At 32.5% G+C, this 16,994-nt stretch overlaps 5 protein-coding genes across 9 annotated transcripts; 2 read left to right on the forward strand and 3 right to left on the reverse strand.

Moving 5' to 3' along the window:
• Positions 1 to 2,540: 2,540 nt before the first annotated feature.
• Positions 2,541 to 6,488, reverse strand: LOC123322073 (protein phosphatase 1 regulatory subunit 37-like). 2 transcript variants are annotated; one of them, XM_044909910.1, is made up of 10 exons: positions 6,115 to 6,488; positions 5,823 to 5,972; positions 5,419 to 5,757; positions 5,206 to 5,300; positions 4,728 to 5,142; positions 4,385 to 4,659; positions 3,898 to 4,086; positions 3,479 to 3,598; positions 3,136 to 3,420; positions 2,541 to 3,083 (listed from the first exon to the last, which is right to left on the reverse strand). In XM_044909910.1, the coding sequence occupies exons 2-10, from the start codon at positions 5,935 to 5,937 to the stop codon at positions 2,943 to 2,945; spliced, it is 1,974 nt and encodes a 657-aa protein (XP_044765845.1). In that variant the 5' UTR covers positions 5,938 to 5,972; positions 6,115 to 6,488; the 3' UTR covers positions 2,541 to 2,942. The 2 variants fall into 2 exon arrangements, with proteins under 2 accessions (XP_044765845.1, XP_044765844.1); XM_044909909.1 differs by having other exon boundaries at positions 6,024 to 6,488.
• Positions 6,489 to 6,622: 134 nt separating this feature from the next.
• LOC123322084 (major facilitator superfamily domain-containing protein 10) lies at positions 6,623 to 8,930 on the forward strand. Of its 3 annotated transcripts, none has more exons than XM_044909923.1 (7): positions 6,623 to 7,055; positions 7,106 to 7,480; positions 7,531 to 7,689; positions 7,742 to 7,924; positions 7,978 to 8,227; positions 8,281 to 8,448; positions 8,531 to 8,930. In XM_044909923.1, exons 2-7 carry the CDS (start codon positions 7,154 to 7,156, stop codon positions 8,752 to 8,754), a joined length of 1,311 nt encoding a protein of 436 aa, XP_044765858.1. In that variant the 5' UTR covers positions 6,623 to 7,055; positions 7,106 to 7,153; the 3' UTR covers positions 8,755 to 8,930. The 3 variants fall into 3 exon arrangements, with proteins under 3 accessions (XP_044765858.1, XP_044765859.1, XP_044765860.1); XM_044909924.1 differs by having other exon boundaries at positions 6,624 to 6,899; XM_044909925.1 differs by having other exon boundaries at positions 6,625 to 7,070; positions 7,332 to 7,480.
• A 217-nt stretch (positions 8,931 to 9,147) lies between these two features.
• LOC123322099 (BCL2/adenovirus E1B 19 kDa protein-interacting protein 3) lies at positions 9,148 to 10,949 on the reverse strand. 2 transcript variants are annotated; one of them, XM_044909947.1, is made up of 4 exons: positions 10,893 to 10,949; positions 10,733 to 10,820; positions 10,202 to 10,467; positions 9,148 to 10,064 (listed from the first exon to the last, which is right to left on the reverse strand). In XM_044909947.1, exons 2-4 carry the CDS (start codon positions 10,770 to 10,772, stop codon positions 9,816 to 9,818), a joined length of 555 nt encoding a protein of 184 aa, XP_044765882.1. In that variant the 5' UTR covers positions 10,773 to 10,820; positions 10,893 to 10,949; the 3' UTR covers positions 9,148 to 9,815. The 2 variants fall into 2 exon arrangements, with proteins under 2 accessions (XP_044765882.1, XP_044765881.1); XM_044909946.1 differs by having other exon boundaries at positions 10,733 to 10,926.
• Positions 10,950 to 11,914: 965 nt separating this feature from the next.
• Positions 11,915 to 14,221, forward strand: LOC123322100 (GTP-binding protein Rheb homolog). The gene is made up of 5 exons (XM_044909948.1): positions 11,915 to 12,223; positions 12,278 to 12,349; positions 12,411 to 12,618; positions 12,707 to 12,836; positions 12,916 to 14,221. The coding sequence occupies exons 1-5, from the start codon at positions 12,175 to 12,177 to the stop codon at positions 13,003 to 13,005; spliced, it is 549 nt and encodes a 182-aa protein (XP_044765883.1). The 5' UTR covers positions 11,915 to 12,174; the 3' UTR covers positions 13,006 to 14,221.
• A 588-nt stretch (positions 14,222 to 14,809) lies between these two features.
• On the reverse strand, positions 14,810 to 16,994 carry LOC123322093 (transmembrane protein 205). The gene is made up of 3 exons (XM_044909939.1): positions 16,735 to 16,994; positions 15,843 to 16,185; positions 14,810 to 15,784 (listed from the first exon to the last, which is right to left on the reverse strand). The coding sequence occupies exons 1-3, from the start codon at positions 16,920 to 16,922 to the stop codon at positions 15,497 to 15,499; spliced, it is 819 nt and encodes a 272-aa protein (XP_044765874.1). The 5' UTR covers positions 16,923 to 16,994; the 3' UTR covers positions 14,810 to 15,496.

Below are 16,994 nucleotides of genomic sequence, written 5' to 3' on the forward strand. Positions count from 1 at the left end.
GCTAGCACTTGAAATATTTGGAAACGGAATATATAGGTTGTGTTACCTATAATATACGCACTTTCGGTAGAATTCAAGGTTCAGTTGCGTACAACACAATTCCTACCCTTTCCTTGCCTAAATTCTGTGAAGAATTCTCGGCTATTACAAATGGGCTTTATTGAGGAAAAAATTTGGTAGTCGAAAAACCACCAGCCAAAATGGGAATGGGAGTTGCCTGCTACAGACAATTTGGGACTTAAATAAGAATAACTTCTGGAGGATTGATAAATGTAAATGAGAATTATTTTATAAATACATTTAATTTTAGTTGAAATACATGTTTTCTACATTATTTCAAAATCTTAAATACTATCAATTCATTAATACTTATCACATGCATTTATCACATCCACAATATATAAATTAAAATATAGTAAACAAATGCACAACGCATATAATATTTTGATGATAAAATTCGAATGAGACGTTATTTAATATTAAAAATACAAATACTTTTCAACCTCCTATTACGAACCACTGTACTCATTTCGCCTATTCAGAAGTTACTAAAAAATTCCATACAAACAACAAATGTTAATTGTATGGAAAATTCCATTTCAACGAAACTCCTGAAGATGCCCAGCAGACAAAACTGGTAAAGTGGTTCGTAATAAAAAAATCCAGAAAGTATTTGCATTTTTACCAATATTAATCTGAAGGAAGGCTATCTCATTGGCCGAATATTATAGAATATATACTAAAATTACTTCTAATGAAAATTTACATGAGGCGAGTTCGGGATAGGACACATTCTATTCGAATTATCACACCCAATAACCTATCAAGAACATTGGCGATCTTGATTTTACTATACATTGCAACAACTTCCAAACTCAACAGAGGCTCGGATATAAGCCAATCGCCAAGTTATTATACAGTTTAGTTGATGAAGAAACAAACTATTTGAGCTAGACACAACAACAATTTCAAAAATCTTAATCGTGAGTGTTCAAACCACAATTACCACAATTTTTCAATGCTTTTCTTATTGGGACGAAAGGTAATGGAGATGGCCTAAAACTACCAAGTTTTATATTGTACAAGAAAATCCATCTTTTATTCTCTATAAATCAGAATTTAATACATCTTCACAGATAGTTTCTCATATTTAGTGCATCAACAACTCTTCAACAATGTGAATTCTGTATCAACATTTCAAATACAATCTGAAAATGATACATTTATTTTACTGTCCATACAAAAATATATTCGATTTATACAAATACTTATCTTGTATGACAATCAATACACCTAATAAATATTATATACATTATGTCGAAAACAGTTAAACAATAATTTTTGTAATTGCAGGTACTAGCTTGGCAGCACCAGGTCTACCATACTGAAGTTTCTGACAAAATTTCGTGTACAGAGAACTTAGCTTCAATCATCTTGCACTTTGATTTTTTCTACTCATACTATGTATTATTTATTTAATACAATCAAATATTCCTGTACAGACTGAAAATGCTATCAAGACATCTTCAATAATCAAAGCATCAGCTTATTTCCAGAAATGAACTGGAAAGAATTTACCTCGAAAGAAATTCAATAAATTATTTGTGTTCCGACATTTTATTACATAAATCATTCACATCTTCTTCCAGTGAACTCAAAACAAGAATCGAGAAGACAAAAGAGGAAGTTTTATGCATACTTAGGATATTAATGTGGTTTCATCAGGAAAAAAGCCCATCAACAGGGAGTTTTAGAGATCAGGGTTAGCGATATCCCAGAAAGATTTTGTTACAGCTTATCCCTAATATTGCGTGCCTTTCTAAAGCTTAAGTTGTAGCTTCTTTTTTTTACGACGCTGATTAACAAATCAGTTTTAGGTTCCAATATTTGTATTTTACGTTGTGTGTGGTTTAGCAGGCACAATTGGCATCGCTGTGTTTTCCATAGTAGAGATAGTAATTATTCTATCTTCATCCTGTATCGCCAGGAATTAAGTTGCTTTGGAGTGTTTAAGTAACCCAGACAGGTGAGTATTTAAAGTCACCACCTCCAGCATGCAAATTAGCGTACATGTAACCTTCCAAACCACCGCTGGTGCCCCATCCAGTTCAAAATTTCAATCTATCTACCTAGGAATTCTGCATCGAGTAAGTAAGTACAAAAGCTGTGGTATTAGTATAGTGGCCATAAGATGAGTCCCAGATCTTAGGAGATTTGAATTTGTTCTCTTGAACAAACGTCGAATAAAATATAGTGTGTTCCAGTTCGAAAAAATAACTTTGTATTGCCATTCAGTACACAAATGTGTTGGCAAACACCCTGTATATCTGATATTTGAACCGTTGGAGATGTTTCCTTATTTGGATTTGACTCGGTGTAAATTTTCTAGATAAATTGATTGAAGACTAGTACGTTGTTAAGGCCATGTTTACCCGACATATCCTTAAAAGATTTCAACCTTAAACAGATAGCGTATGTTAAGGAAATTCGCGCACTAGTTTACGTCATCAGGTACAGTATCAGGTCAATATAAAAAGAAAATAGAAAAATAGTGTAATAGTACATCCATTGCTGCTATCCCAATAATATTCCCTTTTTTTATTCAACAAATGAGCAAAACAACGAAAATCAAGGAAAAAACTATGCTGCGAATTACAAAATAAATGTTTTTGGTTATCACAGCAATAATTTTTGCCGACATTCCAACAACATTTATTTCATACATATTAATATATTCATTCTGTTGTCAAAAAATCAAGTTAAAGAAATTATTTCTTCTGGGTGTAACACCTCTAATGTCATTGAGTATATTTTCAACCTGTACCAATTATTTAAACTCAAATTCATCATGTCAGAAAAAATTCCATTAATTTACTCAATATATTATATTGAGAACGGAGCAAAGGTAACATTAAGTGTACAGTGAACTCGTTAAAGCCTCTTCACTCACAATCAGTGCCGACTAAATCTGGTTGAGCCATCAGCGAATCCATACTTTCATTTGAAGAAACGCTGCTTCTGACATTGGCAAAACGATTTTGAATATCATCATCTTCCGGAGAGGGACTTATGACAGGAGTAACCTAAAAGATGTTTTTGATATAATGATCTACAAGAAAATTATAATTTTCTCACTTTGAATCGTGAAAATGATCTGGGACTATTTTCTGGAACCGAGATGATCTGGAAACGACTCTTTGGAGTTGACGGTGAAATTGTTGACAACTGAATGGGACTCTGAAGTATTTGTTTAACATCTGGTATAAGAAATCTAGGTTCGCAACTCAGTGATACTTTTCTTGAAACCACTCGAGAAATGTTATTCAACTCTTCGTCGCGGTTGTTATCTGTAGCAAACGACTTGTTAACTGTACATATTGCATTCAACCTCTTCACCAATTGTACGTAACCTGAAGGGTCCTAAAACAATAATTGAATTAAATTCATTGTACGTCGATAATTCAAAATCTGTACTCACACTGCATGATCGATTTACGTCATCAATCTCTATTTTAATCACTCTAGAGTTTGTGAGTGCATTGCAAAGTCGCTCCAAACCATATACTTGTATGGCTTTGTTTCCTTTCAAATTAATTTTCTGTAAGGGAGTTATGTTGAAGTATTATGTATATTGTAGTTTACATGATACTCAAATCAATAAAACAAATTCATCACTCAATATTACTGCGAAATCTTGAAATGAAAAGAATAAACGATTAGAGCTGCTATTGTATATTGGAAAGAATTTCTTCAAAATATTCTCATGTTAAAAAAAGTTTGTATCATAGAACATAAAAAATAATGCATACATTGCGGGTGAACAGCATATATTTCGGGTTGCTGTTTGAAAAGTTACTAACTGAATCCTTACCCCTCTAAGCTGCAAACAATACTTACCAAGAGTGATTTGTTTTCTTCGATAGCTTCAGCAAGAGAAAATATTCCCTTACAAGTTAAAAGCGTACATTGTAATCCCAAACCTTCTAATGAATGTGTCTCCGTCAATCCATCTTTCACATCCATTAAAACCTGATCTGTTAAATTATTATATCCAACATTCAATGTATGAAGATTTTTACAACACTTCTACAAACAGAAACATTCAAATTAATTTTCTCTTGTCATGAGGCGTTTTTTCAAGAGTTGTTCTCACTGCCTATTGATGACAAGTAAAGCAGAAGTAAGTAGATGAAAAACCTGAGTTTTTCATGCAAAAATAAAGGAAACTTATTAACGACTGAACCATATAATAACAAAAATTTCTTATAATTTGGAACTGGCCATAAGCATAAATATAATGTATTTGGTATTTTCAATTTTTTCTATACATTTTGTAACTTGTATTTTAATAATGAAATTTTAGTTATCAAATATCTATACATACAATTATATTGTTGATAACAGGGCCACTCTTTTCAGTGAGTTGATTATTGAAAACTATAAGAACAGATAGTCCAGATCCTGGAACATTTTGTTTGACTAATCCTCTGGCCAAGCTGTCTAAGCCACGATCACCAATGAAATTATTACTGATGTCCAACACATTCAAATGCATGTTAACTTGGAGGAAACTGCCCAAGCATTGAGCTTCCCTGCTATATAGTTTCGAAGATGGCAAGTAAAGTTCTCTCAAAGTTGTATTAGTCTTCAAGCTGTCCACTTTTGGAAATAATCAAAAATTATTAGAAAGAAAATTCAAAGCCTAATTTTTTTTTACGAAACCTTACCTAAATAAAATGAAGGCACCATATCCAAATCGCAACCATCAAATTTGAGTGTTGTTATTTTAGAATTAATCTTGACAGCATGTAGGAGTTTTCTCATATATTCTTCATTGATGTTTACTCCTTTGAAGGATATTACTTCAAGCTTATCAAGGTTCATGCAAGCATTGCAAAACGATTGCCAAGCTTCATTACTTTCGAACTGAACTGATACTTCAAGTTCTCTGGTTGATTCATAATACTCCAACATATCTAAGAATTCGCTAATAGTATCGCTTGTGAATTTACAATCTGATAAAGTTATCTTTTGAAAATTTGTCACTTTCAACAAATCCTCTAAAGTTTCATTTACATCATTTGTTAAATTAATTGAACATAGATTGAATGTTGCAGAGTGATTTATATTATTCTTTATTTCCTGCAATGCATTGAGTATTTATACTATTCCGTTTTTTCATCTGATTTAAAATGAAAAACTTACAGCAATCTGGTTTTTGATAATATCCAGTTCAATAGTCTTGTGATGCTTGCAGGAGTTTTCATATACTTCCAGTACTTCATCAGAACTCTTCATATCTGAAAATTTGTGCACATCGCAGTGAAATTTCAAAGGAATACAATAATGTGCGCTTATAAAACTCCCAAAGTTTCAGTAATTCAGGATTCCAAAAATTCAACATCATACACAACTTACCCATGCCAGTTTGTTGGTCATCTTCTGGATATAAATAACTAGCTAGTTCAGAATCATCACTAGGAAACGATACACGTCGTGAACTTGAATTACAGGAATTCAAAGATGTGTTAGATTTATTCTCAAAGCAGGAACCTCTCCTTAATATAGAGCACAGGTTTTTCTCTTTACATGAAATTGGTGAAGAAAAGTCAACTCCAGATTCCAAGTTTTCATTTTTTGGAGGTAACTTATAGTCGAATGTTAATAAAGGTGTATCCAATAATTCATCATCTAGTGAAAAAGATTTGTCTAATATATGCTGAAGTTTTTCCGAGTTGATGCCACTAAGTTCGAAATCTGTTGAAATCAATAACATATACTTCAAGTCAGAAAACAATTACAAAAATAAAATCATATCTCACCTGCATCACTTATAGTTGAATCTTCGGAAAGTTCACCTTCCTCCAACACAATGTTTTCATTGCAACTATCTTCATGAGAGACGTCATGGAGCTGTTTAGCACAATTTGCATCCATGACTGAGTTACCCTAATTTTCTCAACGTGCTGTACCTACAAAATTAAAATGTGGAAAGTGTAAAAATATTAACGAATTTGACTTGCCTCTTTTCCGCACCATCTTCAAAATATTTGGTACACATTTTTCAGAATAAATTGTAGAATTTTGTTCGAATACGAAATTCTTAATGCCTACCCTGCTTGTAGATACAACACCTTCATTTTAACAATTGTTCCCTAAACTTGGACATCTGCTTTATGTTATCACGAAAAGGAACCCAAAATAAGGTGTAAAGTTTTATAAAAAACAACATGGCGCCAAACAATTCAAAATCAAACATATAACTTTCAGGTTAAGTAATGTAGGATATATCAGAAATGGGATGATAGCAGTTTTTATGAGACATTGAAATAGAACATGATAATCGATTGGTAATTCATTTCAAACATTATTTCCCATTTTTAGAATTCGCTAATTGAAAATTGAATTTCTACTAGGATTGAAAATGCACACTTCACGACAGACAACATTCCTTTCCTTTTCCCACAGGTTAATCTGTCAGTGCGTTTTCCTTCAATCCTTTCACAGAATTTCACCAAAATTCGATAACAAACCATAAACCTAACGTAGGTGTTCTGTGTATGACTTTTCGCTATCGATGATTACTGATTACCCACCCAATCAGCTGTGTCCGACTGCTAACCTCACTTCTGTCTGTCAATCTGACGTGGACTTGTTTACATTTGCTTTTGGTGAACGTCAAAAACTACAATTTTCTCGGCCTTTTTTTGGATTTTCCGATTGGCTCCTGAATCAAGATTATTTGCTGGAAAGGGTCTGGTTATTCATCTTTCGATTGGCATTTTTCGAGGTCCTCGATATGCTGCGGTTCGCTCATAAATAGCGATTTCCCAACCCTATAAGTCCATTGAGTTCAATGTCTAGATCAGCTGATATTCCCCTCTTACCTCTCCCATTAGGTGCTTACGATTATCACAGGTCTTTAAGAGTTCACTGGATTAGAATTATAATTATTGGACATAACCACACATAACCAGTCAGAGACAACTCTGTCTGTTACCAGCTATTATTTATTTGATCCTTTGAAAGAGATCTAGTCTACAAATTGCCTCTAGGCATATAAACTTGAAGTATGAAATGCCACCTCATAGCACATTCTTTTTAGGTCATTGGTACATGTATTCAGAATCAAAATATTTCATATTCACTGAAAATGAAATCATCAAAAAAAAAAATTGACCCTGTATATGTAGTCTTTATTTCCCTCCTCCTCGATTTGCTGGCTTTTACAATGATTCTTCCATTGCTACCATCATTATTAGACCATTACAAGAATAATGATTCCACTGGATTATATGCATGGTTATCTGACAAAGTGAAATATTTTCAAGAAATTGTTGGAGCCCCCGAGAAATTCAATAATGTCTTGTTTGGTGGATTTTTGGGTTCCATGTTCAGTTTTCTACAGTATCTTACTTCTCCCCTTCTGGGGAGTATATCTGATGTTATTGGAAGACGATCTGTGATGATAATTTGTTTGGTGAGTAGATATGAAAAACCACAGCTTGGAAGTAAACATTTTTATTTCAGCTGGGTATATCATTTTCATACATACTCTGGGTGTTCTCTAATAATTTAATTATATTCATAATTGCTCGATTTATTGGAGGAATAAGCAAGGGAAATGTGTCTTTAAGCATGGCAATAATAACTGATGTTTCCTCAGTTGAGAATAGAGGAAAAGGAATGGTTGGTTGAATGATATATTTTTTTCCCCTTTTTGTATAACACTATGTTTCAGGCTCTCATTGGCATAGCGTTTTCTTTGGGTTTTATTATCGGGCCCCTTATTGGAGCAGCTTTTGCTGTATGGGCTAAAACAAGAACAGGACAGTGGTATATCATTCCTGCAACTTTTGCATTACTCCTTTCTCTCGCAGATTTGTTATTTGTAACTTTAGTTTTTCAGGAATCATTACCAATGGTATGCATAATTTAAGACTTCGAAAGTTACTTTTTAATTTAATCTAATTGCAGGAGAAGAGGGCCAAATCTTTTAAGAGTAGTTTGAAAAATGCTGAAGCCATGATAAATGTGAAGAATTTATTCAGTTTTTCTGCTGTGGATCATGGCCAGAAAACAAATACTAAAGAACTAAGGAAGTTGGGTTTGATATATTTTGTGTACCTATTCATTTACAGCGGATTAGAATTCACCCTGACATTTTTGACTCATCACGTTTTTGAATATTCATCAATGGAGCAGGGGTGGATGTTTTTTTCGATAGGTGAATTTATAATAGCACAGCTCCCTGTGAATGATTACAATGACAAGTTTCAGGTCTAACAATGGCTATCATACAGGGTGGTTACGTTAGGAGAATTTCGAAGGATAAGATAAAGAAAACTGCAATCTTAGGATTGTGGCTGATCATTCCTTCATTTATTTGTGTAGGTCTAGCAACTGGACCAATATTATTATACCTAGGCTTATTTCTGTATGCATCATGTAAGTAAAATGTAAAATGATTCAAATCAGCACTACGATATTTCTGTTGTTCACATTCTTAAAGAATTTATTTTACTTTCAGCAACTGCGTTAGTTGTACCATGCATTATGACTATGGCCTCTCTATATGGTGATGCTCACCAGAAGGGAACAGTTATGGGTATTTTTCGATCTCTTGGTGCCCTAGCTCGAGCTCTGGGCCCAATCATAGCCAGTATTGCATTCTGGAGTATAGGTTCACGTATAACTTATTTAATAGGATCAGTTTGTCTTTTATGGCCTGTACTGCGGTTACTAAGACTGTAAATTCCATATTTAATTATTTTCTAAAATGACAAAAGTATTGCTCATCCATCACCGTTTTGTAGTATTTATTATAAAGTATATGCTCTTAATATTTATTCAACTGTTTTATAAATGTATTGATGAAATATTTCATAGATATATATATTTTTCTAAACTGAATAAACTATTTATTGATATATTTGTTGTTGAGTATACATTATAGAATTAACTGCTATCCAAGATAATAGATTTCTATTGCTTTATAATGTATTGGCGCATGTATGTTTCTCAATATTGAACATATCATGCATGCCAAGTACCCTTGGTTTTCTTTCACCAATTCTGATTTGAAAGGGAAGGATGAATTTTAGGACGTCAATGACAAAAGATTAAATAGGAAATAAAACATGTTCATCAAATAAATTGTTATTTTATTTTCATTCATCATTTCGAGATAATTGAAAAATAAACAGTGCTACATTGAAATACAAATTAATATACATTCTGATTCAACAGAACATTATAATCTTGTAATAACTGATGCGAAACCTGGTACAAAACGATCCAAAACAAAATAAGTCACCAAACTTTTGATTTTACTTGAAGGTTAATTCATTTACACATAGATTATATATTGGAAACGCCCGAAAAAAGGATATTATTGAAAGCAGAAATTTAAGTGGAATTTAAAACGAACCAAAAGATGTATTTCTCAGCAACAATGGTGAAATAATTTCAAATCTGAACACTCTAGAATAGTTTATGCTATGGAAACAACAGAATGTCACCATGAAATAAAAGCTTTTTCAAGAAAAAAACAGGTTTAATAATTAAGTAGATAACATTAAAGATTCATAATCTGCCTTCAAAGAAATCCAGATTTGATTCATATGCCAAATAAATGTATTAGGAATATCCCCAATATCACAATGCTTTCATAGAAATTTTGAAAGTATCATAAACTGTAGAAAATAAGATATAAAATCCCTGTCTCTCAAAGAAGGCAGCACTTAGAAGCTAAAGAAACTATATTGCATAGCCATATAAAAACGACATACAAAAATTTTGAAGGAAAGAGTTTTTTAACGTACTTTAATTGCTGGAACAAAGAATCCATGCCTACTTAACCACAGTCCTACACCTGTGCCCAATAGAATAGATAGAATGTTGCTCAGAAATAGAGTACATAGCCCTTTGCGTGAAAAAATGCTATTGTTGCCCAGACGAGCATAACGGATACTCAGCATTTCACGCTTCCTAGGTCGGAAACTCCAATTTTTCGGTGGGAGCTGATCTGGACGACTGCTCCAATCATTGAAAAATTCAGAGTCCTAGAAGAATTTCAATCAAAATGACATTATGATCAGAAAATAATCCATTCTTGTGGATCTTATCACTTTTCAATCCAAAGATTAAGACATTCAGTTTCAATTTTCTTCCTATTCCAAAATATGTCTTCTCAACTTACTTCTTTAGATTCAGAATTCAAATAATAAGACTGCCATTCCAGGTTCAAAGGTGTTCCTTGAACAGGACTATTTGGGGGACTTTTTGGACTGCCTCTGGGGGAATCTCTTCGGGAACCAGCTAGGGAGACTCTTGCTGAAGACTGGTTCGACTCTCTTTGTGCCTCCCTCAGCAATCTCAAATAATCTTCGACATGCAATTGTTGAGTAACTGACAAAGGTGTTGCACTACCCCCTGAATGTACACTTGAGATGTCAACCCATGATTCTAAAGGACAAAGTAGACATTTTAGATTACAATAAACTTCAATAATAATAACGTCAATAACGTTCGAGATCACGAATCATATTTTCAAAATACACCTTCTAAGACTAGAACAAAATATTACAAATTATTGAATATCTGCAATTTGGCAAAGAAAAAAATCATGTTAAGTATAATCTATTTTTAGTCCAAATTAAAAAGAACGTTGACAATAACAAGGAAATAGGAAAATGATTTTGCGTTTACATTCCATAATGGAAAATCTCACCTCCTAAAACATCATCCAGGCTGGACTTGGAAGAAGACATCTCAAAAAACTATAGTGAAATGCAGTCTCCTCGAAAAAACAGCTGACACTTTTAAGAGACGAAAAATAATTAAAATCAAAACACCTTTGTGTTTGACAACATCAAATCAACGAGATATACCTGCTTTATTACGCCTACGTGACTCCTTTCGTGTAGAACATAGTCTATGGTAGAACACAGAACCTGACAGTTGGCTGTTCATTGTAGGTTTTTTCGAGGTGCGACTGATGCAATCATGGATTCGACTCTGTTATCTGTGGATGTGACATGGTGATTACCCATCGACTATCCATGGATTGCAGTTTTTAGGTTTTTTCGTGGTGCGACTTTTTTTGTGTTCTGTGGAAAAAACTGGTGCGACCGAAAATTCAGCGCCTGGTAACGCAGGGGTTTTTTATTGGCCTCATATTTTTCGGTCCATAACCGATGACGTCAGACCCTCGTTTGGTTTTGATCCGATCGAGTTCTTCGTAAACGAAACAATTAGTTGGACGGCTGCCAGATAATAAATAACACTCGTTTATAGTTGCAGACATCTTATTAGAGGATGAATTGGGTTATTCTGATTAATTGGATATTGAAAAAGTATTTTTAATGAGTTCCGATAAGACATGGAAAATGCCTATTTATTCATTCTTTGCTATCTTGTTAAAGGAGATACACTGGTCAGGGGTTATCCCTACATCATTTTCGAGATTTTCTTTGTCGAATTAGTTTTGTTCTGCAGACAAGTCTACGTGTTCTTGAACTAAGAGTCTTGATATTTTCATTTATTCAATGTCAGTTATTCCACAAGCACATAATTTTCCACAAAATATGGCTCGTGTAATGTGATCAATGGTAAATTCATCATCACTAAAAGTAATTTCAAAGTTGCTTCATCAGCCATGACATGAATAACTTTTCATCAATTTAAAAGCACTTGCACTGAGAATCATTTTCGAAAAACTTCAACCTCAAGACATATATAAACAAAACAGTAATGCTGGGAGAATAGAAAGAGATAAGATATGACAAATAATCAGACAGAGGATCGTGCTTGATAGTATGGTTCAAGTTTCGGTTAACCAACCTTGCATTAATTCATCATTCGAAATCGCCTAAAATGAAACAATTCTGTGTTTGTTAATGGCAAAATGTCAGAGTGACAGACATAGATATATGATGACAGAGTGTGATCTCCCCAACCCAACAAAACAAATAATTATACTGATTTGATAATTCAGGCATCCTTTGATAATATTTAGTCAAAATCTGAAAATTCTTTTATTTAGGCAGAATTGCGAAATGTCAATTTTTTTTAAAGTTCTAAATCTTATCTAAATATATTTCCATCTATACGAAAACTGAGCATTCATCAAAAGAAGGTCGTTTCAGTTTGTGGTAATCTGAGTCGTAAAAAATGCCTTTTAAACAACGCAAAATAGCGGTTATGGGCTACAGATCAGTTGGTATGATTTGAGATTCATTTTTCATGAATCTGAATTAATTATATTTCTTTTTAGGGAAGTCCTCCCTCAGTATTCAATTTGTAGAAGGTCAATTCGTAGATTCTTACGATCCTACCATCGAAAACAGTAGGTTTTTAGGTTTCTTAATAATTCTAAGATGAAAAAATGAATTGATTATTGATTCCAGCTTTTACTAAATCTACACGATTGAATTCTCAAGATTATGAACTAAAACTAGTAGATACAGCAGGGCAAGATGAATATTCTATTTTTCCTTCGCAATATAGTATAGATGTGCATGGCTATGTTCTTGTATATAGTATAACTAATGTGAAGTCTTTTGAGGTAGTGAAATCTATTTATGACAAATTGCTGGACATTACAGGAAAAGTAACGTGAGTGTTTTGATTCCTTTTCCTTTTTTTATGTATGCTACTTTCCATTTCACTTAATTGCATTCAAAATGAGAAATTTAATTTTCAGTGTTCCTATTATTTTGGTAGGGAACAAGACAGATTTACATATGGAACGAATGATTCCTACAGATGAAGGCAAGCGGTTAGCTGAAGACATGAAAGCAATTTTCTTGGAAACATCAGCAAAACAAAATGAAGTGAGTTAATCTAAATTTCAATGTATATATTTGAGGAGTCTGGTTTTCAGTAGATTACTGCATTATTCTTTTCTTTCAGGCTGTATCAGATGTTTTCCACAAATTATTATTGGAAATTGAAAAGGCTGATGGAAATATGCATGATAAACCTAATTGCTCGGTATGTTAATAAAAGAGTTCTCTCTATCACATCTAGTCTAATGATACTTACAATTTCCTTTTGTGGAAAATGTATGAAGGAAAATAATACTTATTCTTAATATATCAATGTAAATTTTCAATTTTTTCAGTGGGTATTTTGAGTATTGGTTTTTATTATTTCTCCAAACTTATTCCTCCTCCCAACTTTATGAGAGGTTTTTTGTGAAATTGTTGAAATTAAAAAAAAATTCCAGGGGCAATCGTCTCCCCATAATGAACTAGAATGTTGTTGTTGCGGACTCAATGAAAATTTTTATTCCTTCCGACCTCTCTTAGTTATTTCCCTTTTTATATTTTTCATATATATAAAAAGTTGAAAATGAGGTATCGAATTAGGAAATAGTTTATATCAAATTTTTTTCTATAGATACGAAATAGGTATTCTGTAATCCAAGGATATTTTCAAATTTAAATGGAATCACTAAGATATTGAATATTGTAATGCCATATTTTCTCATTCCTCTGAAAATCATAGAAACATTATATCCCTTCCTTGATGTATATTTCACTATTTTGAACTTATTCCTCTTCATTGTATCATTGATGTGCTTATAACGATCAAAACTTTCCATATTTCTTATATCTCAAATAAGTCGCTCATTGTCTATAAATATTTGATGCTGCTATACAAGTTGAAATTTAAGAATTTGTATGGTTCAATAATGTTTTTGCTAATTCGAAATTATTTTGTTCAGAAGTATCTCTTGTGTGCTGATTTTGACAAAATTAAAAAAAAAGCATATCAGGGATTTCCATAACTCACCCTGTAAAGTGATATAGTTTTAGGAGAAACATTTATACCATTTATGAAATAGACAAAGCAATTTTTGCATCTCCCTATATTTCATCAAGAGATGAAATACTAACAATGAAGGTTGGGTATTTCATATAATGTGAAGCCATGAAATAAGTGTTTTAGTCTTGTTATATTGTTAACTGTTTATATGTATAAATAAATGAAGAGGGGAAAGGTTAGTTATAAATAGTAATGTTTGTATTTTACTATATATCAGAATATCGCCTTGATATTTATAAAATATAGGATATCTGAAATCATGTTAGGAATTGTATTGTTTCTAAATTATATTATAGAGATGTTATATATGTAAATTTGTAAATTTATGACAAAAAATCATGTTTAGGATGCACATAACAAGCTCAAATAAATTTCAAACCAGTGTTAACCTTCTTTAGTAACATTTGTGAAGTTTTCTGTTCCAACATTATCACTTGATGATACATATCACATTCTCCATCTGTATAATTTTTGCAGAGAATTACTGGACAAGTAAAATTTTTGTCAAATATTTTATACCATCAAGACTCGATCCTATCTTCGACTTCAAATTTGATTTAAAAAGGAAATTATCTCTTCAAATATGCTGAATTCAATTCTAAATACATTTTAGAGTGGAATTCTTAATAATTGCATTTGTAAAATTTATCTCTGCTTATGTTGATTTCGAGATCCATAGTTATAATATAATCAAAAACGTTATCTGTTGGTTAATTCAAAGATGTCTCAAAAGAAAATGAGGAATTTCACATAGTGAGCAATAAATAAATTGACCAATTTTTGATTCATTGAATAGAATAAAGAAAATATTTTAATTATTTCAAATAATTTTTTTTCACTTGATCCATATGACCTTAAGACTCATAAGCCATCAAGAAAAAATATTAGTTCTCTTTATTAATACTGATTAGATTGGAATGCATTACACCCACATAACAAAGTAGAAATGGGGAAATAGTGGAGAAAATAAAAAAAGTTACAAAGAATAATTTAATTTCAATATCAACCCACCTAGCAATATGTACCTAGGTAAAGCAATTCACATAATAATCAACAATTCAGGAATTGAATATATTCATAAATTAATTGAAAATATCACATTTTTTGGGCAGAATAATTTTTTATAAACACAAATATGTTAGCCTCTCACTTTCAAGCAAAAAATGGGGAAATGTATACCTTATGGAAAATATTTGTGACAGGGTATTGAAAAACGAACTTATAATACAATTGCGTATGGAAAGTTTTGTATGGGCAACAACTGGCCCAGTCATTTAAACTATATGAGATTTAACAGTTTTGTCAATTTGTTGACTGATGCCAATATGTTGAAATATTGCATAAATATCCTCAACTCACATATTTCTTTGTACTATATGAAAACGAAACATTTATAAATTAGTAGATTATAAATTTCTATTAAATATTCAAGATAATTCATGAGGAAGAAAAATTTAATATCAAACTAGAGCAGTCTCATTAATCTATCCCTGGAGTTTTATGAGTTGAAATTGAGATACCCACTCATTTAAATTATAGTTTAGAGAAGGCATGAAATTCATAATAAATACATGGATGAGAATTTTAAATGAATGATGTAAATTTTATAAATAAACGAATTGGGAAATTGATTATCTAAACATTCTAAACCAATCAATCAGTATCATATTATACTTATTTTCTGTGACAAATAATAAAGGTGCCACATAGTGCAAGCCATGCTGATGATATTACCAATTGCTATAGTAATGTGGAGTTTCCTAAAAGACTTGTGAAGTTTCATATATTCCTCGTTTTCCAGAAGTTTACCAGGCTTGAAATTCCCCACTTCCATGCCTACACCAGCATCTTTTTCTATCTCATTTTTACTTGATATAAGTCTGAGTAGAGGAGCAGTGAGGTATAAACGTGTGAGCAACTCAATCAAAAAACAGAGTGTCATCGAGAAAACCTGAAATTAATCGAAAATAAATTTTTTCGTTCATATCCTGCGCCAGTTTTGATCCTACCTGTGAGTTAATTTCGATGTTTCCAAACTGAATGTTATGCGTTTTGAGAAACACGCTCAGAGTAATGAAACTGAGGACAGCATTCAGCAGAAAATACTTTGGGAAAAGCACTTTCTGTACACATCCAAATGTATGTCTGGGTATCGAAAAATAGAGAGACAGCCCAGATATGAAAGTCATCCATATTTGAGCTCCTAGGTGCATACTGAAGGAACCTAAATAAATTAGGGTCCACAGTCGCGAAACATTGTGAGGAGCCTCAGACGGTATCAGAAATCCGGCAATTGCCAGTACACTTATGGCAGTGATGAGATGTGCTGGCTGTGTGGTGTGAAAAATAATTCTGAAAAAAAAAAAAAAAATCTTATACTTGCGATTACATATAATAGAAGGTCGAATAAGTCGAAATTGCGCTAGTGTTCTGGTAAAAAAATTAGGACTTCCTTCTGTACAGGAAGTTATATATGCTTCAAAATGAATCAACGATCATTTAATTCCATTTGAAAAAAAATTCCATTTGTAAAAACAATCGCATTGTGGTGAAATAAAATGCAATAATTTAGGAAGTGAGATAAGGGTAAAAATGGGCTCATTCGTGGGTAATCCGGTCCTGACGTTGGGTAAGAACAGGGACGGACAGTTGGTACCTGGTGAGATGATTTTTTTTCTTGAAAATATAAATGGGGTCATTGAAATGTTTGGGAAGGTTACATATTCACTGAAATAAATCGTTTACAAATTATTTAAAATTTTTCGCTGCTCTATACTACGGAACCTCGAGCGTATAATTTAAACATCCTATTTTAATTTGAGCGATACATATTAAATGTGACGAATTGAATTTTTACAAATTTTTACAAAAAATAATAGAGCGAATGAAAATTTTTTTCACCTGAAGAATGTCGAATTCTGTATAGTTTGAAGTAGGTCAGCAAATCCAAAAAGTATAGTCCGTGTGTATTTGGTGGAAATCGCGAGAGCATCTTCTTTCCACAAATTTTCCATGCTGTCCTTACAGGGTGAGCTTGCTTGCAAATGCACTTCCTGGAAGTGAACATCAACGTTGCGCCCCACACACATTATTTTGAAACTTGTTCAGACTACCAACACGCTCAGAAGGTTTCTCTTGAATGAGGCAATGAGGAACGTGAC

Source organism: Coccinella septempunctata, chromosome X (assembly GCF_907165205.1).
Source record: "Coccinella septempunctata chromosome X, icCocSept1.1, whole genome shotgun sequence".
NCBI lineage: Eukaryota > Metazoa > Arthropoda > Insecta > Coleoptera > Coccinellidae > Coccinella > Coccinella septempunctata.

Bases quoted from the DNA above. Each gene is read 5' to 3' on its own strand.
- LOC123322099 (XM_044909947.1), bottom strand. From the start codon at position 10,772: ATGTCTTCTTCCAAGTCCAGCCTGGATGATGTTTTAGGAG. The intron at 10,468-10,732 runs GTGAGATTTTCC...TTTGTCCTTTAG, and splicing joins CCTGGATGATGTTTTAGGAG to AATCATGGGTTGACATCTCA. The intron at 10,065-10,201 runs GTAAGTTGAGAA...AAATTCTTCTAG, and splicing joins TGAATTCTGAATCTAAAGAA to GACTCTGAATTTTTCAATGA.
- LOC123322073 (XM_044909910.1), bottom strand. From the start codon at position 5,937: ATGGATGCAAATTGTGCTAAACAGCTCCATGACGTCTCTCATGAAGAT. The intron at 4,087-4,384 runs GTATGTATAGAT...TTCTGTTTGTAG, and splicing joins CTGTTATCAACAATATAATT to AAGTGTTGTAAAAATCTTCA. The intron at 3,421-3,478 runs GTGAGTACAGAT...TTATTGTTTTAG, and splicing joins ACGTAAATCGATCATGCAGT to GACCCTTCAGGTTACGTACA.
- LOC123322084 (XM_044909923.1), top strand. From the start codon at position 7,154: ATGAAATCATCAAAAAAAAAAATTGACCCTGTATATGTAGTCTTTATT. The intron at 7,481-7,530 runs GTGAGTAGATAT...TTTTTATTTCAG, and splicing joins CTGTGATGATAATTTGTTTG to CTGGGTATATCATTTTCATA. The intron at 7,925-7,977 runs GTATGCATAATT...ATCTAATTGCAG, and splicing joins TTCAGGAATCATTACCAATG to GAGAAGAGGGCCAAATCTTT.
- LOC123322100 (XM_044909948.1), top strand. From the start codon at position 12,175: ATGCCTTTTAAACAACGCAAAATAGCGGTTATGGGCTACAGATCAGTT. The intron at 12,619-12,706 runs GTGAGTGTTTTG...TTTAATTTTCAG, and splicing joins GACATTACAGGAAAAGTAAC to TGTTCCTATTATTTTGGTAG. The intron at 12,837-12,915 runs GTGAGTTAATCT...CTTTTCTTTCAG, and splicing joins CATCAGCAAAACAAAATGAA to GCTGTATCAGATGTTTTCCA.
- LOC123322093 (XM_044909939.1), bottom strand. From the start codon at position 16,922: ATGTGTGTGGGGCGCAACGTTGATGTTCACTTCCAGGAAGTGCATTTG. The intron at 16,186-16,734 runs GTGAAAAAAATT...TTTTTTTTTCAG, and splicing joins CAGAATTCGACATTCTTCAG to AATTATTTTTCACACCACAC. The intron at 15,785-15,842 runs GTAGGATCAAAA...GATTAATTTCAG, and splicing joins ACATCGAAATTAACTCACAG to GTTTTCTCGATGACACTCTG.